The sequence below is a fragment of the Glycine max genome, chromosome 11 (genome assembly GCF_000004515.6).
Source record: "Glycine max cultivar Williams 82 chromosome 11, Glycine_max_v4.0, whole genome shotgun sequence".
NCBI lineage: Eukaryota > Viridiplantae > Streptophyta > Magnoliopsida > Fabales > Fabaceae > Glycine > Glycine max.
Window position 1 is genome coordinate 4,331,044 of NC_038247.2, and position 24,131 is coordinate 4,355,174.

The 24,131-nt window shown below is 34.0% G+C and overlaps 2 protein-coding genes and 2 long non-coding RNA genes across 11 annotated transcripts; 2 read left to right on the plus strand and 2 right to left on the minus strand.

Annotated features, from left to right (window-relative positions):
- Nucleotides 1-3,880: 3,880 nt before the first annotated feature.
- Nucleotides 3,881-9,147, plus strand: LOC100814143 (uncharacterized). The gene is made up of 3 exons (XM_003538770.5): nt 3,881-4,056; nt 4,802-6,656; nt 7,133-9,147. The coding sequence occupies exons 1-3, from the start codon at nt 4,043-4,045 to the stop codon at nt 9,128-9,130; spliced, it is 3,867 nt and encodes a 1,288-aa protein (XP_003538818.1). The 5' UTR covers nt 3,881-4,042; the 3' UTR covers nt 9,131-9,147.
- Nucleotides 9,148-15,013: 5,866 nt separating this feature from the next.
- LOC100814669 (uncharacterized) lies at nt 15,014-19,846 on the plus strand. Of its 8 annotated transcripts, none has more exons than XM_014763851.3 (9): nt 15,014-15,138; nt 15,255-15,368; nt 15,977-16,111; nt 16,213-16,329; nt 16,525-17,040; nt 18,177-18,260; nt 18,392-18,508; nt 18,647-18,864; nt 19,411-19,846. In XM_014763851.3, the coding sequence occupies exons 3-9, from the start codon at nt 16,013-16,015 to the stop codon at nt 19,706-19,708; spliced, it is 1,449 nt and encodes a 482-aa protein (XP_014619337.1). In that variant the 5' UTR covers nt 15,014-15,138; nt 15,255-15,368; nt 15,977-16,012; the 3' UTR covers nt 19,709-19,846. The 8 variants fall into 8 exon arrangements, with proteins under 8 accessions (XP_014619337.1, XP_014619333.1, XP_014619339.1 ...); XM_014763847.3 differs by having other exon boundaries at nt 16,007-16,111; XM_014763853.3 differs by having other exon boundaries at nt 15,255-15,308; nt 16,007-16,111.
- Nucleotides 17,867-19,680, minus strand: LOC121173019 (uncharacterized). Its single transcript, XR_005887097.1, has 3 exons — nt 19,536-19,680; nt 18,765-18,873; nt 17,867-18,503 (listed from the first exon to the last, which is right to left on the minus strand). It is a non-coding gene; the product is annotated as an uncharacterized lncRNA (long non-coding RNA).
- A 318-nt stretch (nt 19,847-20,164) lies between the features above and the next one.
- LOC106795159 (uncharacterized) lies at nt 20,165-22,410 on the minus strand. The gene is made up of 3 exons (XR_001383436.3): nt 22,001-22,410; nt 20,931-21,860; nt 20,165-20,675 (listed from the first exon to the last, which is right to left on the minus strand). It is a non-coding gene; the product is annotated as an uncharacterized lncRNA (long non-coding RNA).
- Nucleotides 22,411-24,131: the final 1,721 nt, after the last annotated feature.

A 24,131-nucleotide genomic window follows, 5' to 3' on the forward strand; every position in this document is an offset into this window, starting at 1 on the left:
TCCCTAGTTCTTTAAAAAATAATCATTTTTCAATGCATTACTCTCTAAACATTATATGGATGATCAAACGAGAAAAGCACAGATAATGATAATAGAAACAAAATTATATTAAATAGATAATAGACAGGATTACATTACAAGAGTTTAGCCTATGAGGCTCCCAACAAATGAGGTTTAGTCTCTCATAGCTATGAGAGATTTTACACTTTAAGGGTTAATGTGGATAGAAGAAGAGACTGGATAACTAGAAGAAAGAAAGAGGAGAATGACTAAAAAAGGAGGATTTTCTCTAAGGGATGGACTCAAGCTTTAGAGTTATTCACTAGAGAGGTATGAGATTTGGTGTGTATTTTCTTTTTGTTTCCTACTCCTTTTATTGATCTAAGGTAGCTTACTTTTCACGCTGAGTTCGCGCTTAGTACGAATTTTCGTGCTAAGCACGCCTCTGGGCTTCCTCATGGGTTTTCTTCGGGCTAAGCCTTGATTGCGCACCGAGCGAGAGTACACATTAAGACTGGACTTACTCGCTAAGCCTAGATTGCACGCTGAGCGAACTTTCTAATTCTTTCAATTTTTCTTCAATGTTTTTTTCTTCTTCTAGTTTTTGCATGAATTTTTCTCTAAAGTTCTTGAAATTTTATTCTTTTGACTTATGCTGCTAAAAAATTTACAAAGATATTAATTTTTTCGTTATTTCATTAAAAATAATAGTAAAGTGAAGAAATTGTACTCATTATTAACTAAAATTAATCATCAAATTAACTCAGATTTCGCAGTTATCATTATTAAAATATTTATTAAAACTTAAAAACAAATATACTAGTAATATTTTATGATATAAATGAATATAATTATAATTTTCTATAAAAAATATTATTTATCGATGCATTATACAGTTTTGGTAAGACACTTTGTAAAATTTAACTTTAATCCAATTTTTTACCATAAAAAAATTAATCCAATTTTTTACTGCATATATTAACTTTGAGTGTATATAAAAAAACTTTTAGAATGAATTTAGCTGCCTGAAAGAAAAAATAATAAAAGGGAATTGAGAATAAATATTTAAATTAAAATAAAAAAGAGATATGTGATTCACACATAACCTTGAAAAATTTTCTCCCTCCCTCTTAATTTTTAGCAAGAAAATTTCAAACTTATTTTTATTTAAATTAAATTTCAAACCTTAATTTGATCTATTTTCTCTCGAGCAAAGCAATGGCAACTGGTAAACACGAGGGCAGGAATCACTAGATGGATGAGCAACAACGCTATCGGGGGTCCAGAATCCAGATTCCATAAACCTTTTATTTTACGTAGGGGCCCACACCAGCCGTGATCAAACGAACCAGATAGCCACAAGTGATTATCATCCCTGCTGTATGGTCTCCGGGTCCGTGATAGTGATAGCGCCGCCAAGACATGAAATAAATTCCCCATCTTTAAGAAATATGGTAGTGCTAATTGCAACAGAAAAAATGAAATGGGGGGTTGCTGTGACAGTGACAGACTTCACTAGTGATTCAAATTTCAATACCCGTGCTGTGCACCATTTACTCTAACTCAAGACAGGGCGGTTATATTCTATTCAACCCTTCTACCAATATTTTCAATGTTCTGTCTTGTGTAGGTTTTCTATGGGGGCAAGTGACATGCCATTACAGAAAATAAGTGTGTGCTTTTGTATGTTAATTAATTGATAATTGATTTACTACAACTACTCTATTACGACAAATATCCTTGATGAGACACCACACGAATATAAAATTAGTATGATGCCTTGCAAAATGCTATCTTTCCTCCATTTAGCACCCGCACAACACAATAAAAGCAACTTTGCCAGGTTAATACGTTTAAATACAGTCAACTTTGTCCATGAGCGTTTCTCCCACCAAATTTATTTTGTTATATTAAAAGTTACTATATTTTACTAAACAAAATCTATCGTTTTAAAAGTCAAATAAAGACAATGATAAAAAAAAAACATGTAACTTTGAAGAATTTAGTTATCATATAAGGAATCTGTTGATTAAACATAATATAATATATGAATTATTATAATTTTTTACATTATTTTTTATTCTTACAAATGAAAAATAATAATTTTCATGATTAAAAACATGTAACTTTAAAGAATTTAGTTATCAGAATTTAATTTAGTTGGTTAAATATAATATACGAATTATTATAAATTTCTGACACTATTTTTTATTCCTATAAATAAAAAATAATAATTTTTATTATTAATGTAAAAAATTATACAGTCCACTAATTAGAATTGACCTTAGAAATAACTTTAAACAATTATTATAGAATTAAAAAATTAATCATTCACAACATTTTTATAATAAATGATAGTTTACACTATAATTTAGATTTAAATATTACATATAAATATACTTTTTGATAAAAAAAATATCTATAATTTATATCCTATCTTATACATACTTTTTTAGAGTATCTTTTACATATCTATAATAAGAATTTCATAGATATGCATGGACAAATAATTTTGATAGACTGAATTAAAATTTTAGTTTTTAAATCCTTAACTCTTACCCAAATTCAAGAGTAACTTATAAAATAAGTAAAAAATAATATATTTTTGAATATTGATTTTAAATAGGGTCAAAGATAGGTTTAAATACTTTGTGGTTCCTAATTTTGGTGAAATTTGTAATTAAATTTTTGCATTTTTTTTTCAATTAAGTTCTTAAAAATTTGTGTTTATTTTCATTTAAATTTCTAAACTTGTATTTATTTTTAATCATATATTGCATTAGTGACCTAATTAGAAAAAAAAATCAGGAAAAACATAGAGTGTTTGTTTGGAGTCATCTTCTTTATTTCTCGAGATGTGAGCGTGTGAATAATTTTCTCATATTTGTTAGAAAGTTATGACAATATATTCTCATGTTTGTATTCTCATTAGTAGGGGACGTGTATCTATATTTCCATGAGAATGGACAGTAACTATCTATTTCCACTACTCTTTCATTTTTTTTTCCAACACAAAATAGCTGAAAATGTAAAATTACAAAAATAACATATTTATGTAAAATTTCCCCTTAATTAGAAAATATTAAAAAATACATATAATAAATGTTCAACGACATAAAAAAAGAGTAAATATTAAAAATTAAAATTTACTAATTTTTTTTACCTTGCAATTAGAAGTTATTAAAAAAAATAAAAGTTAGTTGAAATATTTTTTTAAAAGTTAACTCAAATGTTTTGTCAAATATCTTTTTAATTTATTTATAAGAACGCCTACATGGGAAACTTAGAACAAATAATTAATTCTTAAAATAAAAATATTCAAAAATATTTTTTAGGTTAAATTTGCTTGTTAATTAAGTATTTCAACTTAAAAAATAAAATAAAAAATAGCCCCCTACACTTATATTTATTTTTAAGGATAAAACTAACTAAAGTACTTTATGTATTATTTGTATTGTTATCCAATTAGAATTGGAATTTTACAAGATAGTTTGGACTCTGCATTAAAGGATTTCATGATTATTGACACGACTCATTATTTCTTATTGAAAAACAACAACAAAAATAACATACAAGAAAGTGTGTCGAAGAAGATCGATTGTTTTAAATATAATTTTGCATTAGGAATCACATTCCCACAAATATTATACTTCAAAATGTTATTTCCATCAATATGTTTTGTTAGTATTTAGTAGTTTAGAAAATAACTTAAAATTTATTTAATTAAGAAATTAAAATAGTAATAATTTGTATACCATAAAATATACTTAAATTCAGTAAGTAAAAGTATATTTTAAACATTCGATAAAATATTATGATTGATATAGTTATTTATTTATTTTAAATATGGTGTGTATTTATTGAACCGGGCTTTCCCATACCAACCTGTCAGCAATTTTCACAGAGCCACTCATCGGGTTTGTGTGGACACTAAGAACATCCCAAAAAATTCCCTCTAACGCTGTGTCGTATGGGTTCTCCTTCCCCACCACTTTCTGTCAAACCCTAATCATCAACCCACTCTCTGTCACACTCACTCTCCATGTTCCGCCTCCGGTACGCTATCTTCTTCATCTTTTTTCGAACTTGATCACTTTCTTTTCTCTTTTATTTATTTTTTATATTTAATTTCATACTCCTTCCCTGTGGCTATTTTTGGTCTTCCGTTATCGCTTCTTCGCATTTGGTTTGAACTTTGAACAGGTGTTTGTTTCCTTTATTTAGACTTGAGTGGGAGTACTGTGATTGTTTTAGGTTAAGCACGTGGTGTGTGTGTGTGGGTGGGTGTTTTATTTATTTACTTATTACTAATTTATTTTTAATTTGGGTTAATGGTTCGGGGAAGCTAGATTTAAAATGCTCTGTTTAAGTGTTTATTACGTTTTTGTTGATTTTTTTATCGTCAAATTGATTATTGGCTCTAGCCATGGTATGGTAACTATTTAAAGTTATAAACTTTTCGCCCAGCGCTGCGGTTAAGGATCCTTATCTTTTTCTATATTTCTAGCTTACAAGGCTGAATTCTATTTATTGCTTCATATTACTTAATTTGCATGTGTTTGTTTGTTTCTTTATTTGGGCATTATGTGCTGTTTGATAGTATCAATCTAATGTGAACCACATGAAGCTCGTGTGAAGAATCTGTAATAAATGCTGCTAGGTTAATTGCAATCAGTTAATTTTATTCTCATGTATTTATATTTGCACTGATAGCATTCTCTGCCCTTGTTTGCACATAATTTATTTGTGAGGTGAAAAACAAAAAAAAAAGTTTCTAACTTGTATTTATGGTTTCTACTAGGGTATTGCTGCACAAAACATTCACTTGTTATGTGGTTCTGTCGTGCATCTTATTCTGGCTTGCTGGATATGGACTGTGCTCTTTGAACGGGATACAAAACCCACCAGATTATGAAGGTTGTGCATCTTTTGAGAGAAGTTATGATTTGGGTTCTTCAGACGCCACTGTTAGTGACTCTAGTTTAGGCTATGGGTTTCCCTCTCCCCATAACAGTTATGAAAACGTCTGTCCGAAAAGTCACTCGTTCTGCTTTCCATCAATATTGTCTGGATTTTCTCATAAAGAGAAAATTGTAAAGGAAGCTTCTCCAGGAGAATCTGGCAGTCAATACAGCAGTCCATTTTGTACAGAATTACCTCAACATGGCAGGCAAACAAGTAACAAAAGTTGGTCATCTGAACATGGTGTTTTTAGGTTACTTAATGGAGGGGTTGTCTGGTGTTCTTTGAACACCAGAGAGGAAGTGGATGACGTACCACCTCTTCAAACCGAGGTTGGTCGTAAAGATGATATTTCTTCTTGTGGAGGCTCTTCACTTAAGCAGAAGACAACAAGTTTTTGGTCAACGAACTCTGAGGTTTCCAAATCAAATTCTTTTGATGGTTCTGTCTCACCCGACGTAAGGATTGGCCCTACTATACTGGACTGGGGACAAAAATACTTGTATTCTTCATCATCAGCTTTTTTAACTGTGACAAATACATGCAATGATAGTATATTAAACCTCTATGAGCCATTCAGCACAGACTTACAGTTCTACCCTTGTAACTTCAGTGACATTTCCCTAAGACCTGGTGAATCAGCTTTAATTTGTTTTGTTTACTTCCCTAGAAGTCTGGGCTTGTCATCAGGTAGCCTTATTTTGCAGACAAGTTCCGGTGGATTCATAGTAGAAGCTAAAGGATATGCTACTGAGTCTCCTTTTGGAATTCAGCCCTTATCAGGTATGCAAATTTCTCCTGGTGGAAGGTTGAGCAAGAATTTTTCATTGTTCAATCCCTTTGACGAGACCCTTTATGTGGAAGAAATAACTGCCTGGATATCAATTTCTTCAGGGAATAATTCTGTTGAAATTGAAGCAATTTGTAGGAGAAACGATTTTCAGGTTGTTGATACTTGGCTCTTCCCAACTATCAAGGATCGATTGGTTGTGAATAGTGGCCAGTTTGGTTCACTGATTGTAGCAATCAGGCCCCATAGGAATTGGGATATAGCTCCACATGGCTCTGAAACTCTCATGGAGATGGATATTCTGGTTGGATTTGAGGGAAAAATCTTTGGTGCATTTTGTTTGCATTTACTGAGGCACTCACAAGACACATCTGATACTATTATGGTTCCTATTGAAGCTGAAGTAGATAGTCATTCTGCTCATGATACTGTTGGTATATTTATTTCAGCAACTCTTGAGGGTCTAGCCATGTGTGATAGTGGTGAAATTGCTATCGCTATCTCTCTTAGGAATGATGCCCCATATGTTTTAAGTTTTGTTAAAGTCATAGAGGTTTCTGACACCAAACTTTTCCGTATAAAGTTCAAAGAAGGTTTACTGCTTTTCCCCGGTACTGTGACTCAAGTTGGCATTGTTTACTGTAGTCACCGGCACTTGGATTTACATGACTTTGTGCCTAAAGTCTCCACCTTGCGAGAGAACTGCAAACTGCTGATTCTTACTAATGACTCAACTAGTTCCTTGATTGAGATTCCATGTGAGGACATTTTATATATTTGTTTTGAACATCAAAGGAAAAGGCATTCATCTGATCAAGTAGAAGGCAAGTCCAAAGATACCCAATTTGACAATAGGAAAACAGGGCATATGGTCAGAAGCATGCAATTGCAGCCAAATGTCAAGGTAAGTTGATTCAGTTCTGGCTGTCTGTATTCTGTTTGAACACAGGTTGATGAACTGTTTTTAATTTATAACTCAAATTGAGACTAGTGAGTAATGAATATCGTCTTTTATTTATTTATCCATTCTTTTAAGAATGGGGCATTTCAACTGAATCCAGTGGCATATTTTGTAAATGCATTGGAAGTATGTTCCTTTAACTAATTTATAGCTTTTCATCTATGATATTATTGTATAAAATACTGAACTTGACAAGTATTGTCAGCTATGCTTACATTGCATGTTAATTGGTTGACATGTGGAATTTTCATGAAAATCAAAATTCTGTATTAATAATATATGTCTTTTATTGTTTTCTTCTCTTAGACGTGCTTATGGATAAGTTTATCTAAGTAGGGCCTTGGTATTATTGATTATTTATGCTTATTTCCACCAATAACTATTTAATGCTAAGTCTTTCTGCTACTTTTTATTTGAAGGCTTTAGAGACAAGAGATGTAGATGAAATGGTTCTGGCAAACTGGAAGTCTCAAGGAACCATGGGTAGCATGTCAGTGCTTAAAGACCGTGAGATGTTATTTTCAATGATTCAGGTTGGAAGTTATGTCTCTAAGTGGATCACTGTAAAGAATCCCAGTCAACATTCAGTTGTGATGCAGCTTATCTTAAATTCAGGAGAAATAATTAATGAGTGTAGGGGTTTAGATGATTTATTACACCCTTCTTCATCTAGTAACTTGGTTCTAGATGAAGGTGCTACTCCAAAAAAGTATGGATTCTCAGTGCCAGAGAATGCACTAACAGAGGCTTATGTGCACCCTCATGATCATGTAACTTTGGGGCCAATAATTTTTTATCCATCTGATCGATGTGGGTGGAGTGGTTCCGCATTGATAAGAAACAATCTTTCAGGTGTTGAGTGGATACCTTTAAAGGGTTATGGAGGGTTGCTTTCTCTAGTTTTGCGCGAGAGGTCTGAGCATGTTGACAGTGTAGATTTTGATCTTAAAATGCCCAAGACACTCAACTTTTCTCTTCCATATACCTTACTTCACATGAAAGAGATAACTTCTACCTGTTCACAACATTTAGTGAAAGAGTTATATGCCAAAAACACTGGAGATTTGCCATTGGAGGTTAAAAGTATCAGAGTTTCTGGGAGAGAGTGTGGGTTGGATGGTTTTAAGATTCTTTCTTGTAAGGGTTTTGCTCTTGAGCCTGGGGAATCAACTAAACTTCTGATATCATATCAAACTGATTTTTCTGCAGCTGTGGTGCATCGAGATCTTGAAATCATCTTGGCCACTGGCATTTTTCTGTTACCCATGAAAGCAAGTTTCCCTAATGATATGCTAAGTAGCTGCAAGAGATCCATGTATTGGATGCGACTGAAGAAATCCCTTCTTGGATTTGTTCTTGTTGCATCCTTAATATTTCTGATATTTTGTTTCATATTTCCTCAAACCACTGCATTGGGCTTCTTGGATTTCTCTTACAAGAGTGATGATAACTTGGTTCACACCACCTTAAAAAGTGCTGAGAAAACCCCTATGCTACATCATGACCAGGGAAAGAGTAAGCTCTCTATATCTAGTGAGATGAATCATCTAATGGAGGCCTCTAGTGGCAAATATTCCTATGGTCAAGGCAATCCATCTGAACGGGAAATATCTCAGCATTTGACACAAAAATCTGAAAATCATGAACAGACTAATCATGCATGGGATATTCAAAGTGAAAGAAAATTGTCATCCTCAGCAGTTCAGTGCTCTGACCCAATGAAAGCATCTCAGTTGGGTTATCTCACGGTCAAAACTGGTAAAGAAAAGGGTAGAAGAAAAAAGAGGAAGAGTCTTGGTGCCAAATTAGCGGCACTGTCTGAAGTTTCAAGCAGTCAAAGTGGGAATTCTACACCCTCATCTCCTTTATCCCCTACTCCCTCTGCTACACCTAAATGTAACTGGCCAACTTCCCCGGATGTGGAGCAACCCCCCGAGGCTCCTAGTCCAATGACACAGGTGGCTGCCCAACATTCTGCCAATGATCAAGCTTCTGCCACTGCTGCTGAGTCAAATATATTGAAGCCTGTTTTTACACAAAGATGCAGTAATAGTAAGTCTTCTCAAGTACCACATTCAGCTTCAAGAAGTGCTACTAGTTTACCTGTTCAGATGCCTTCTGCTACTTCTCCCATTCCTGCCATCACTTTTCCATCTCGATTGGGATCAAAATCTACTGTTGACTTCCATGCTCGAGCTCCTGGATCCCAACTTCACAACCAAACAGCTGTTCAAGCACGAGAGACAGGACTTGCAAATGAGTATACATATGATATTTGGGGTGACCATTTTTCTGGACTTCACTTGTTAGTTCCAAAAAATGTTGCTTCCATGAAGTCTAGTCCCGTGGAAAATAATTTCGACAGCTTTTTTGTAAGAGGGCCACAAACCCTTGTGACAAATTCTCAAGAAGGCTAATAAGTTGAAAAACGTCATTCCAAGTTTTCTTGCCTCCACTCCGGGCCTATGTTAATAAGAAGAAAAAAAAGGTCGGGATACTCACAGCTGCACACATGCACACTCACTATCATCTAGTAGTGTAAACAATTCTGATTTTGTGACTACTTTAACAAAATTAGTACATGAAAATCTTAGAACAATTATGCGTAGTAAAGGGAAAGTGCTTGGTGTGGTTGGTCTGAACTGAACTTGATGTATATATAGTAGGTGTTGACAATAATGGTGTGGTGTCGTTGTCATAAGATCATGGAAAACGCTGTTTAGGATAGTTTTGACTATTGAGTATTGAAAGAAAAACACCCGATCTTCCATAGAAACTGTAAACGTGAGATTTTTAGGTTGACGAGAGCTCGTAGCATTTGCTTTCCTAGACGAGAAATTTATTGGTACTTGGTAGTCCTCTAAAGCCTAACAGTAGATGTGAGATTAATTGCTTTATAGTCCTCTATTGCATATTTGAATCTACACAGGAATTTAGCAGTTTTAGATTACAGCAAGTATGTCGCTAAACTCGGGACTGGATCGGTGTGGCTAAGGAAAGTTTGATGATCTCAACTAGGCCCATTTATGGCTATTTTTCTTGTCTGATTTGGACTCGAAGTAGTAATGATGTCTTCAGTTTCAATAAAATAAATAAATAAAATTACAGGGATAGCGTTGTTTACTTACCTAACTGGGTTCCATCAAGAACGCTGATGCCGGTACTTTCAGCGCACAAGTTTTATTATAGGTTTTCTTTCACTCTTGGTCTTTATTGTGTAGTCTTGGGAGTTAGGAGGCATGCTCTATTTAGGAGCTAATTAATACCAAATAAAAGGAATAAAGAAAAGACATTCTGTTGTATGATTTCTGTGAATAGACTATTATAAGATTTTTTGTAATTTTGCCAATAAATTCGCTTCTTTAAGAGTTACAATAGCTTAATTTCATTATACATGAAGAGCACGGCCAAACAGTTGATGACAGTCGACCAAATTTTAGTGAAATTTGGGACCATGTCTCCACAAATTCACAGTGGCGCCATAATGCACGAAGCAAGAAAGTATGCAATCCTGTACTTTTGAATACACATGTATGTTGCATCATTTACTTTAAAGTTTAAAAATGTTAATAGTGAAGTGCAAAGTTAAATAAAGTTGAGAACGTCTATATAACCGTACTTTAGTTATACTACCGTTAGGGCATCCTTGGGTGTCTAGACAAGTTGAAAGGTACCACTCAGTCTTTAAGTTCATTCAACTGGTCCCGGCGGTAGTAATTGAATCACTAGCGAGAGGTGGTCCAAATTCTAGTTCAGGACCATTTTCCACGGCATTCAAAGATTTCAACCGGCACCATCACTGTGTAGTACAAACAATGGGTATTGAGTAATACTTCCAACACAATTCTCATTTCTTGGCTTTACCACTATATATGCACAAATTGTTACTTTTTTTAAAATAAAGTAAAATAGTGCAATTATGCCCAAAAACTCTAGGCATATTCACCAGAGTAGAGTTCACGTAACCTTTTCGTCCCTTTAGAAGCATCGAAGATCTAATATTATTATTATATAAACAATACATATAAAACATTTGTTTTGCATTATTTTTTAAAAGTTTATATACAGGTTAATAACTTTACTAATTAATTAAATGTAGGTCGAGTTTGGACTAGAGTTCAGTATCCACTATAGTGGAGAGAGCTAACTTTGGAAAAAATTATTGGGCCGCTGCAATGTCCCACCAAAGCTGGTTTCTTTGAGTGACAGCAAAAGTAGTGTTTAGGCTTTGAGCTCTCATCATTGTGTTTCAATACTTGAGCAGAGCAGGGCACATACATGTCAACATGGTGTTGCATTGATTGTCATATAACCTTGTTTTTTTTTTTTTTAAAAAAAAAAATATGGTCAGTTATTCGATTATCGAGTTTATGTGTGTAAAAAATGTCTATTAAAAATAGTCAATTCTTTAAATAAACTTTTAATACATTGAGAAATTAGTCCTTTATTTTTAGCAAAGGGATTCACCTGAAAAAGGACACATACATTTCACATGCTATCTCGTAGTTTTAGCTTGATCGCTGGATCACGTGCGAAGATTAAGATAACAGCTGTCGGCAAATATCTAAAGCAATGCAAGCCCATTTACAAATCAAAGGCAGGTAGACATTAAAAACCAACAATATCGACAGTCAAAACTATGTGAAGAAGGCGATGATCCAATAAGTTCCTGCCTTGGGGCAAGTTTTCTACATTGGAATGAGATATTTTTCCATTGGTTGAAGCAACGTTATATAAGATAATTAATTACAAAATTAGTTATTTTAAGTTAAGGATCTTGCTACTTTTTAATAATATATATTTTTTAAAAATGTTAGAAATGTATTAAAAATCACAATGAGGTGCATTAATATTATTTTTAATAAAAATTTCACTCAAATGAAAAAAATCATTTATCTTAAATTAAACCATATATCTATGATAGGATTCATATATAAGGCTTAGGTTTTAGATATTTTGATAAGGAAACAGAAGCAGCATTGCACTCCAATGAAGAAATGAATGTATGAACTATGAAGGTTATTAGAAGATTAAACCACTTTTAATTTTTTTTCCCATGTGCAAGTCGCGTGTCTTTTTCCTTTACACAAATCACAACAAAGTAACCTCTTGTCGTTGGAGTTTATGCTTTGGATCAACTTATGGCATCGCTGCTCATTGGTTACTACTACGTGATTGAGCCCAAAATTTTATGGTGGGACACTTTGCAGTTTGCACCCTCCATTCACACACGGGATGGGACCATCCGGTCCATACCTACAATTTACACATTTGAAATATGTTTTTTAATTAGTTTTTTATTAAAAAAAATAGGCTTAATGGCATTTTAGTTTCTTAGAAGAAAAAAAAATGTTCCAGTTGTATCAATGGGAATCTTTCAGTTTCTTTTCATTTGTAATCATGTTCTTTCTTTTTTATTTCATTCGATAGAATTAGTTGACAGAACAATTTATGCATAATATGACATTGAATAAATATAGTATACGATTTTTTTTTAAGAAAATCGAATATTTGAACTACAATGACCTAAAAGGGTGCTTTGATTGTTTGAGCTTTTATAACGTTATTTGAGCCGGTCTTATTATTTTTATCTATTTATAAGATTTTTTTTATCCGTAGAAATTAACATAGTTATAAGAGTTTATAATATAAATCTGTTGAATCAACTGAATTAAATCTCCTTGATTCTACCTATTAAATACGACAATGATAATTAAATTTGTTATTCATACATATGGTTATAAAAATTATTTTTTTATAAAAAATATTAATATAAATATGAGTAGATAATACCGTACCTAAATTCAAACAGATGTCATTCCAATGCTTGATTGTCCTTCTCCTTAGTGCATGTTTGTATTAGCCACAACAAATTAAAACTTCAACCACAATAAATAAATAAATAAAGACTACCCTTCTGATTGTGCATTAAATTGGTCTATATAGAGGAATATATAAATCAATGGATATTTTTTGTTTTTCTTCCTTCAGATCTTTACATTTCCCGTGCATGTAGATCATAAAAATCATGTGATATGATTTTTTTTTATTTTTATTTTTTAAAAAGCCCCCATAGTTCTGCAAAAATAATGGGGAAGAATTAAAATAGATGCGAACAGAGTCTGACAAGAGGGTAAGGTACACAAATGATCTAATAACCTAGTTTAGTTTCCATGTGAAACTCCAAAATTATGATTTGAACTAAAGTTGACAAAAAAGAAGCTTTTGTCCAAAACTCCAAATGCAATTCAAGGTACTTTCAAGGAAATAAACTCACAAACTTAGTGCTTAGTGTGGTGATGTGGGGTAGCAAATATCAGATTATGAACAAGAGAATAGGATGAAGTTTGCCATAGTACAGATGTGCCAATGCTTATAATCCCCACATACTTGTAATTTTCGGGACAATGGGACTGCAACCTTCTAACATTACAAGCTTTGATGGCAACCTTTCACACTCGCTCTCTTTCATCTATTCATTTTTTTTTTAATTTTAATTTCCCTCTTTAAAATGTAGAGCAAATAAACTAACTAAATCTTCTGGATAGACGCAAAATTTGGATATTTTGTTATTTTTTAAGAATACTATTATCCGAGAATCGTAATGCTTGATCCATTCCTCTCACCTGCTTCAGACTTTTTGACGAAAAAGAGAATTTTGGAGAAAGTACTCTCAAATGGGTTAAACACTTTCTACATTGGATATAAATATAACGGATGTAAAAAAATATCTTTTACATTAATTATAAAACATAATCAATGAAGAAAGTAAAAAATATTACTACCAAAAAGATATCACTCAGGATAATACTTCTTACTACAAAACAAATGGACGTTTGAAATAACTTTAGTCATACAAATACTTCTCAAAAGAACTCGTTTGCGTATTTATTTTCTCCAAAATCCCCATTTTTGTCAAAAAGTCCATGCTTGCATGAGTTAAATTGTCATTCACGAGACAAAATAGGTAGCACAAAATGATGTTCCATGAATAGGTAGAGCACACAATAACGTGTCCGAGTAGGTATGATAATGAGACTCCGAAATACTATAACTTTGGTCTTTCACTATTTAACTTGAAACATTTTCTTTCAAAGTAGCTTGAGAATAATAATAAAAATTCGTTATCCGATGGAAGAAAAAAAAATAAAAATCAAGGAAAAAAAACTCTGACTACTGTTGCTTGCTTCTTAATCTTGTGTCTGCATGACTCCATCCAACAACGATCTGTTTGCTTTTGCGAATAACATAAAATTCGCCATTGTAATTTGCTCGACGGATTCCTTATACTTTGACTTACTCCTTCCTAATATTAAACAATATATCTATAACTGCACTTTTGTTTTTTTGTTAAAAGTGAAATTTAACAAAAGAATTCTTTCAAAATCACAAATTTTCTGTTCAATAAGCTGTAGAGCATGCAATTAAACAAGTTACTCGATGCGAAAACATGAATATTCTTCTTAAAAAAAAACTTTAGTCATGCCTTGCATTATGCATAGTTGTATATATACATAGATAGATAGATGACAAGAAGTCACATTTTATGGAAAGGTGTCAAACAAAGCACGACCTTGGCACTATACGAGCACCAAAAATAAAAACTTGGCATTATACGCAATAAATAAACAATAATAAAAGCTGGCTTTCTCAGTCTTTATAACTCTCAAGGCCAAGTGGCCAACGACACAATTGTCTTATTTTTTTGGCTGAGGGTTTGCAGACAACAATCACATCCCATAATCCCATTGTGTATGCTTTAAGAATGTATCAAAAAGTCCATGATCACTTAGAAGCAGCAAATTAAAGTTTGTAATTGAATAACAAAACATTTGGGAAAGAAAAACTCAGAGACATTGAAGATGAAGAAGCTCAGACAAAACAGTATAATAATAAGATAACAGAATGTAATAATTTATATGATTGAGGGAGGGTGGATCAAATTGTACATACAGTATTGTATAAAACATAGATTTCCAATTTCGCACGAATCTCATATCTAAATTCCAAAACAAAGTTATTTAGTTACATGTCACAGTCCACTGAAGAATCTCTTTCTCTCTCTTCCATTCCATGTCTGCCAACCACATTTATTTGTTTGCAATATGAATGTTGCATAGTAGCAGAAAATATCATTAACCAAATCAGTTCAGATTTGGTTTTATTATGGTTTTCATATAACGTTGGTACTTGGAACAACTGGAACATTTACATTGGTCCTTGAATGAGGCATTGAGCTTAAAACCTCGTCCTTTTCTTCCACCTTCTAAGGTGGGCTTCTCTTACTTTGTTTCCACTCTGTTCGATATTTTTTAATGTTATGCAAACAAAAATCCGTGTTGTCTTGTCTTCTTCTTCTTCTTTTATTTTAAACGCAGAAGCCGGCATTTGTGTTCCCGTGTCTTCCCTGCTTTCTCAGTTTTTTGTATGTGACTCTGTCTCCAAAGTCTGTGTTTTCTATCATTGCTTATTACCATACCCTCTTGCAGATTTACTTTATCAATGTCATAAAACTTTTACATGTTTCATCTTTTTTTGCAGTACTAGATTGCATTGTTTTCTTTCTCGTTTTCTGGGAAAGTGATCGCATAGTAGGTGAATATCAGAGCTCACACCACTCTTAAGGCAATGAAGCCACCTTTAAATGATGGCAAAGTAATTTCATCTTCTTCTTATAGTTTAACAAAAGCGTAGCTGATTTTTTTTTTATTTCTTTCTTTTTCTGTTTGATTGCAACTTGCAAGATTTTTAGAAGCAAATGGTCGTTAAATGAGGCTATACAGCATAAAAGCTCCTAAAATTATGACATAAATCATAATCTTAAATGAGTTATTCTAAATCAAAGAATGTGTCACAGAGTTATTCATGCTTAATCAATAGTTTCAAGTTTGATTCATGAATATGAATATGATGACGTAGAGAAAAAAAGCTTTATTACTCACAGTGGTCTTACTCGACTCCTGCCTGCATGATTGCTTCTTGAAGAGGATACCTCATAAAAAAAGCTCTAAATAATTGAAAAATAAAACGGTTTAAAAGCTTAAACTAAGAACAACTTTAACCGTACGCATGGCCTTTTATTTTTTCTTAATTTCTCTTTAGGAATTATTCTTATGGATCATGCAATCGCTTTCTATATGAAGAAGAGGTTTACGCTTTTTATCCAAATCTGAAACTGGGCTCTTTCACTTCTCATGAAAAAAACGTAGTCTTGTCCTTCTGCGTTTTATTTTTCTTTTTCATGCATACAGCTTGTGTCACAGATTTGATGCATCAGTTAATGTGCAAAGCAGGACAAGATGGAAACTCGAGGGAGAAAGGCAATGGTGACTGCTGAGAAAACCGTGAAAAATGGGCGTCGATCAAATAGAGAAAGGAAAATGGCTTTGACACAAGATGTATGTGCATGATGTTCATATTCCTTTTGTGATTGAACTCCCAAAGTGTTTATTCTACAACCCCTTTGGCAGTGTAGTTATGTTGTGTTCAAACTGTGCAGGTTGATAAGTTGAAGAGGAAGCTCAGACAAGAAGAGAATGTTCACAGAGCGTTAGAAAGAGCATTAACAAGACCTTTGGGATCCCTTCCTCGTCTTCCTCCTTATCTTCCTCCACAGGTCAGTATTTCTCTTCATCTTTCCCTTAGTGCATAGATGGAACACAAAAGTGGCAATGCAGCATGTTTTTCTTTTACTCCGATTGAAGTGCTTCAGGCAATAAATTTAGGAAAACCTCAGATGAAGGCAGTTATCAATTGTATTTCAATTATAATAAACTTTTTATTTAATTTTTTTAATACACGTAATTTTTAGACATTAGAGCTTGTGGCTGAAGTGGCAGTATTGGAGGAGGAGGTGGTTAGACTAGAAGAGCAGGTTGTGAATTTCAGACAAGGTCTATATCAGGAAGCTGTCTACATTTCCTCTAAGAGGAATGCAGAAAATTTGAGGGACTCAATGGACCAGAACTCCATCAGGAGCTCCAAACATCAAAGATCAAAATCTTTGTCCCAAAGTGAGCTTAATTCAACTACCATGGCTAGGCCTCAACTTTCTCTTGCTAGAAGTGCTTCCAGTAGAAAGCTGTTCTCTGACATTGTCGTTGATCACACTGGTAAGCTAGTGAACGGGAAACAATTGCACATGAAACAAGATTCGCTATCATCAATCCCAGAAGAGGGACAGCGAAAAGAGAATCCACTGTTTTATAGCTCTCTGAAGGATAAGCAATCTCCAGAGAAGAAAACGGCCAAAGTCATTACTCCAGTGAAGAAGTCTCCAATAAAAAAAGAATCAGCTGATAAATGTGTAGATCACTTGAAGTTACAGGTATCCAACAGTTTTCAATTAGTACTATTTAATGTGAAAAATGATTTAGATGTCATTGTAACAATGATTTGTTTTGCTAGTTCAGATGGGGGGGGGGGGGGGGGGGGGGAGATTAGAAGATGAAGAAACAGCTGAGAGATTAGATGATAATGTGTCAGAAGTTGACAGAACACCCAACAGAATTTCAGAGGATATTGTCAAGTGCTTGTGTAGAATATTTGTGAGAATAGGCACATTCAAGGAAAAACTAGGAGAATCAAAAACACCTCTCAGTTCTACATCTGCATGCAGCAAGGGAAAGGATCACTGTTCAGAATCCAAAATGAGGGATATTGGTACATACAATAGTTTGTGTGAGATTAAAGCCTCCAATGTTGACCTCAATCGAACAAGATATGTAGTGTTTCTGATCCATAGGTTAAAGTAAGTTATAACAGGTTATTAAGCTGTTGGTTGATACTATGGGTGTCTATCTAAACTAACACACATATTCAGGTTTCTACTCGGGAAACTTGCCTCTGTGAACATAAAGGATCTTACTCATCAGGAGAAACTTGCATTTTGGATAAACACTTACAATTCCTGCATGCTGAATGTAAGATACCTTTCTGTCACTGATTTGCTACTTCTCAAAACAACGTAAGGCTGAAGAATTAGGCCTTTGTTTGAGGACTTGATTTCAATTTGATATCATCTTAGCTTGCCTAACATGTTGAGGGTAACCACGATTGTTTGGGTGTATATTTAGGCATATTTAGAGAATGGCATACCCGAGAGTCCTGAAAGGATTGTAGCATTAATGCAGAAGGTACAATAATCTCTCTAATATTCTCCATTTGTCTTTTAAGAACAAGTGTCCAAAGCAGAAGAAACAATAATCCTTGCTGCCATCCCATGCTGACGGGAGAGAATTTCTCAGTGCTCTTCAATCTAAACTTCTAACGACCGTTTTTTCCCGCTAGAAATTAAGAAAATACTAATAAGACAGGATAAAGAATAAAAAACATCCCATCATTATTCTGAAGTGTATGCACACACGCATGCACATACACACACTATTAAATATTTAGTGTCCTGTCAAGATGAAACTTTAGATAAACATTCAAGTTAACTAAAACTTGGCAATGCTTGTGCAGGCAACAATAGAAGTGGGGGGCCTGCAGCTCAATGCAATTACAATAGAGCACTTCATCTTGAGACTTCCTTATCACCTGATGTTTGTAAGTGCATAATCTACTCTCCTGCCTATGCTTTCAGAGGTGTAAAAAGTTTTTCTATTTTTCAGAAGTCCTTGTCATGCTTTGTAGATTACAATTCATCTCTTGATTTTCATCTTTGCTTCCTGCGACAGACCTGCCCAAAAGCTGCAAAACATGACGAGATGAAATTGCGAAGCATATTTGGCTTGGAATGGTCAGAGCCCTTGGTTACATTTGCACTTTCCTGTGGAAGCTGTTCTTCACCTGCGGTATTTTTGTTTCTCAAATTAGACAATATTGTTATGTGGACACTGACTAATTGCTTTTTTTTAACTATAACTTGGTTTGTGATCAATTATTAGTCTGACAATGTATGACCAAACCAAAGATGTCATGGTTCTTGATAGGGAAGCAGCAGACCACAGAGCAAAGGTGCAAACAGAACAATCAGCAGAGGTGCAAGCAGGACATACAAGGGTGCAGATCAAGGAAAAGCCCAAAAGGAGAGTCACAAGACTAAATTACCTTCGAGACTATGCTTGAGGGCAGGAAGGGAATTGAGTAGCAATCCTTATCGTGTGATGCTGTTGCTAGAGCAGGGGACAAGCTTAACGGATTTGATTCTGTAATATTCCTTTTGCACAAAAAGATAAGAATTCTGTTAGTAGAGGATAGTATAAATAAGTATGTAAATAAGCCAGAATCATAAATGAATGAAAATCGCAAAGTTCCCTTTCTTCTCTGCTCTTCTTCTTCCCCCTTATTTCTGGAGGTGCTGGCCTCGAACCCAGCATTATCAGCTCAGATCGTAACAGTTCTGCTAAATTTTTTGCTTAAATATTTTTTGGATTTTTTTTTCAGAAAAAATATCTCGTATGGTTGAATGTTACCAGATCGGGTGTTATATTATGAGAATTTGAAATATCTGGTATAGGAATTAAGAAGACATGCGTGGATAAGCTAAGAAATTCACGAAATCATTATAATACAAAATTAAACCGGGTAAAAAGGTTGCCACTTTTCCATTTTTCATTTTTAGGATCAATAACAATGTTAGTATTATTAAATGCTACAAGCTAAATTTCTATCTTGATGTGGATAAAATCTTTTTTATGTTTTTCCCTGGTTTGTTGAATTGATGAAACAAGTGTTTTTATTTTATGAAGGTTAGGATATACACAGCTTCACAAGTTGACAATGAGTTGGAAGCAGCAAAGAGGGATTATTTACAGGCAGCAGTTGGCATTACAAAAACAAGCAAGTTAATAATTCCAAAGTTACTAGATTGGTATTTACTTGACTTTGCAAAGGACTTGGAATCTTTGTTGGATTGGATTTGCCTCCAGCTACCCATTGAACTGAGAAAGGAAGCAATTGAATGCCTTGAAAGAAGGGGGAGACAGCCCCTTTCGCAGCTGGTACAAATGATGCCCTATGACTTCAGTTTTAGGTTGCTTTTACACCAATAAACTTAGAGAGAGGTACTGTTCACCACTCAACATTTCGGTCAGCACAGATTTCTGAATTTTATTGTGGTGAACTTTTGTATATGGTACAGTTCACACAAAAAGTACATTATCATAATAATGTGATGTATTCATTTGGTAAAGGGTTTTGACCTTTTTGGACACTGCTATTGGGTCCGTTGAAAGGCTTTAGCAGGAAATATATAGAAATGGCGGTTTCTTATAAAGCAAACTTGTTTATTCTCTGAATCAGCATTTGTGTTTCTATGTTCACAAATGGTCAATATAAGTTAGAAAATGACTGGAAAACAACATTCTGTAATTACATAGAAAGCGTCACCTGGATGGCAATTGGAAAAACAAAAGGAAAACCCGGGCCATCACAAATAATCATAACAAAACTGAAGCCGTGTGTGCACAAAATGTAGAAGCTATAATTTTCCTAGACTTGTGAGAATTTTCCCCAGTTGTATATATCCCTCCCTACGATGGAGTTGTGTATCTCTATACAACAGCATTGCAAGGGAACACACAGTACAAGCAAATATAATCTGGGTGACTCAACCAAATGGTGAAGGAACTGGTCCTGTGACTGCATCTGATCTTTTGATGCTTCCCATTCCACAGATTATGCATCCAGGTGCAGTCACAGCTGAAAATTTAGATCCACAGAGATCAGAGACATCATATCCAATGGCTGACAGCCTGCTCAATGTGGCAGCACAGAATTGCGATGGATCTTCCAATGGATCAATGGACTTATTAGTCAAACCCCTCTGAACACACAAGTGGATGAGGCTCCTAAATTCCTCCTGCTTGCTTGGAGGTGCTTTAGACAATAGTAGTTCTAACATTTGCTTGGAATATGCATAATTTTGCACCGCTATATTTCGTTTTATGGCAGTTCGAATGCAATTTATTCTGTGCTTGGCGAGAAGAGGCAATGAACTCTTTGCAAACGTCCAATTTCCTGCAGTCACGAAGACACCTTTATAGTAATATAGGAATGAAGACTTTCAATGCAACAATAAACACAGCTTTAAGTGAGCTGTCATTGCTTACTTAGCCACACAATAAATATTCACAGCATGGAAAATCTGTAACTAAAGTTTTACAACAACACTGTATTATGGCCTAGAGAAACAGAAGCTCAATTACCTAATTTACTTGTAGGCCAGAGTCCATTCTATTCATTCCATTAGAAATTGAAGCATAGTAATAGTACCTGAAGAAGAGTGACTGTTATCTTGTATTGAGCACAGATTGATGCTTGAGCTTTTATATCACTTCCACGAGATTGTTCTTTAGCTAATGCAAGAAAAGATTCATCAAAGCAAGACAAAGTATCTGAAAGATGATTTAATTCAAGGTGAGCAAGTCCAGTCTTGAAGCATACAGAAGCAGCAGCTTCTCGGGGAACCTGTCAAGTGAGCCATGAGATGGGGAACCAAAAAATAAATTATACAAACTCAGAGATAGGAAACTAGAACTATAACACAGTTTTATTGAAGGAATCTCTACAAGGTCCTTTAGCTTCTGGTATTAGTGTCATATAAGGATTTGTGTAAAATAAAATATCAAAGATAAAGGCTCAAACAGAAGAAAAATTGCAGATGCCAAGACTCTTCAAGGGCTTTGCTTCCTCCTTTCTCAATCCCACTCATCTCCCTTCTCTGTATTCTAATTCACTAAAGTCACTTCCCCACCTGTCATCTGTGGAGTTGTTACAATACACTCTCCCAAACCAATTAGGAACACCTTTACCAAAAATAGTAAAAAATAAAAATGATGCAGCAGAACAAAAAAAAAAGGTAAGTCTAGTCCACACGGTCAATTCACAAGAGCGCAGGAAACCAATGACTCAGATGTATTGGGTCAACGAGGAGGATTGCTTTTATTAGTACATTCCTTCAGAAATGAAAGATTCAAGAGTAAGTTAAGAAATGTTTACCAGGCATTGCCATTGTGGTGGTTTACACTTTACAAAAAGTTATGTACTTTTTAGTGAACAATGACTTCAAAGGCTAGCAAGCATCAAATTGGATATCATTGTTTTAGTTTATTTATGAATGAAGTAACTAATTCTTCCATCAAGACAAATAGCTCATGTTTGTGCTCATGATGTATTGCTTCTCACGAGTCACGAGTTTGTTGTCTGTTTTAACAGCATAAAAACAAAAGCAGTTGTAAGTCAAGAAGGAGTATGGAATACAATTAAACGTGACGAGAACTCAAGGTAAGGAGCAATATGATGGAAAGATTCTCAATACAAACACGAGAAGGAGAGTTACTCACCGACTATGAAGGTTCCAATGGCGACGGCAACGAGTGCTTGGTGAGGATGGAAGGTAGCTGCATGTGGCTGCAGAGGTCTCACGCCACGACCAACGTTGCGCAGGTCAAGGTGCTGCAGTGTCCCCCACTCCATGCAGAAGTTGTTCGCGGTCCAAGGAACTGCGAAATCGCGCAACGCAACGAACAGCTCCGATTTTAAAACTATATATAGGACAATGGACCAAGTGTGGCTCGTTGGATCTACCTGGGCCTCATATGAAAACCTTTCAGCCCAATATTCCTGAGGCAGCTACTTAATGCAACTCATGTTTTTTCTTGATGCACCCCATTATTTTTAATATTTCCACACTACCCTTGTTTATTATAACTTCATACTATGTGACCTTCTTTCTCCCAATTCCTTGACTCCTTCTCACTCCATTCTTCTTACATTTTTTGTTTTCTGGATCACATATTTCCTAACCCAGTTAGTTTATTGTATACGGATCAAGCGTTCAGCTGGAATTCATGTTACAAAGTTACCAATTGAGCGATTGAAAATAAAATATAAATTCTGGATTGTTCAATCCTTAATTGTACAAACATAATTACAGAATAGCTAATCCGAAAGCCTTCTATTATGTTTCCGGATTGAGAAGTCCGGAACAGAAAATACATTCCACATATATATGATTCAAAGTTTCTTTTAATCACACTGCCCTTTCTCGATTTCTCACTTATGATGTAGGAAGAAGGTATTAAAATTAATAGGCCTTAAATTCAAGAGTGTTTCAATTATTCACTTCATGCACATCATCGTGATAAAGTAACATTCACGGTTACCAACTTTCTTCCAGAAACCCTCACTCACGCTGGATAACAGACAGGTACACTTCTCATTTATCAGTTATGAGTCATGTTAAAAAAAAAAAGATCTTGCTAAGTAATAGGTACCTTAAAAATTAATAAAAAAAAACAATTATCAGAGGATTTTATTAAATATTATGTTAAAAGTATATTAAAATACAATAAACTGTATTAATAATAATAATATTTTTAATGTAAGCTAGAAAAGATCACAGACGCATGTGTTAAAAGGCCCCTCTCTTTTCGGCCTCCCAGCTAGATGCAACCACAAACTCTTGTTCCGGGCCATATGCATTGAATTGCAGCCATTAAAGTACGGCTTGCCTACTTTCCTTTACACTAAATGAATTGTTGACCCTTCAAAATGCCAATAAAGGAATGTAACGTGGTGAATTACTAGCTAGAACCTAGAGGATGACAGTATAGAATGTGTTGAAAATGACAAGGCCTGCATTATTACTCCTTCGTATCGGTTTCTTTTTAGGATAAAGACACCTTAATGGTGTTAGGTTAAAGAAGGGGGAGTGAAAGCAAATAAAGTAAAAAGAAAAAAAGAAAGAGAGAAAAGAAGAAAAATGAGTATAAAATAAAAAAAATTAAATTGTATGGTAAAAGAAAAAGTGAAGAAGAAAAAATACTACTTTGATAGTAAAATCCATCAAGATATTCCAAAAATATGGAGAGACAAAAATATATAAAATAATTGTTAATATATATATATATATATATTACGAAAATTAATTTTCACATGATTATCACAGCTCAACTAATAATTTTGATTAAATTTTAGATATATAATTACATAAATAGTACTTAAAAGTAAATTTTTTTTGTTTATAATCATCTTACTTAAAGTTCAAATCTTCTCTTACATGTTCATTTAGATGAGATCTTAATTATATAAAATTTTGTTGTTTATAATCATCTTACTTAAAGTTCAAATCTTCTCTTACATGCTCATTTAGATGAGATCTTAATCATTAAAATTATTTAATTTAAAAATGAGATGCATTAAATAGATATATCTCAGTGTTAAATTTTAATGAAGAGAATTTATTAAAAGATGAATTATGAGTGTAATATGAGATGAGAAGTACTCCTCATTCTTCCTCATATAATTTATATCAATATTATCTTTAATTAATGTTAAACTTTAATAAATCTTTCTTTTAGTTTGTTTATGGTTATATGTCATGTAAGACTTTTAAAGCATTTTTCTATCAACAGGTAAACATTAAGTGATTTTTTCCGACAGAATGACTGTCTTCTTATCAAACTCATGTAG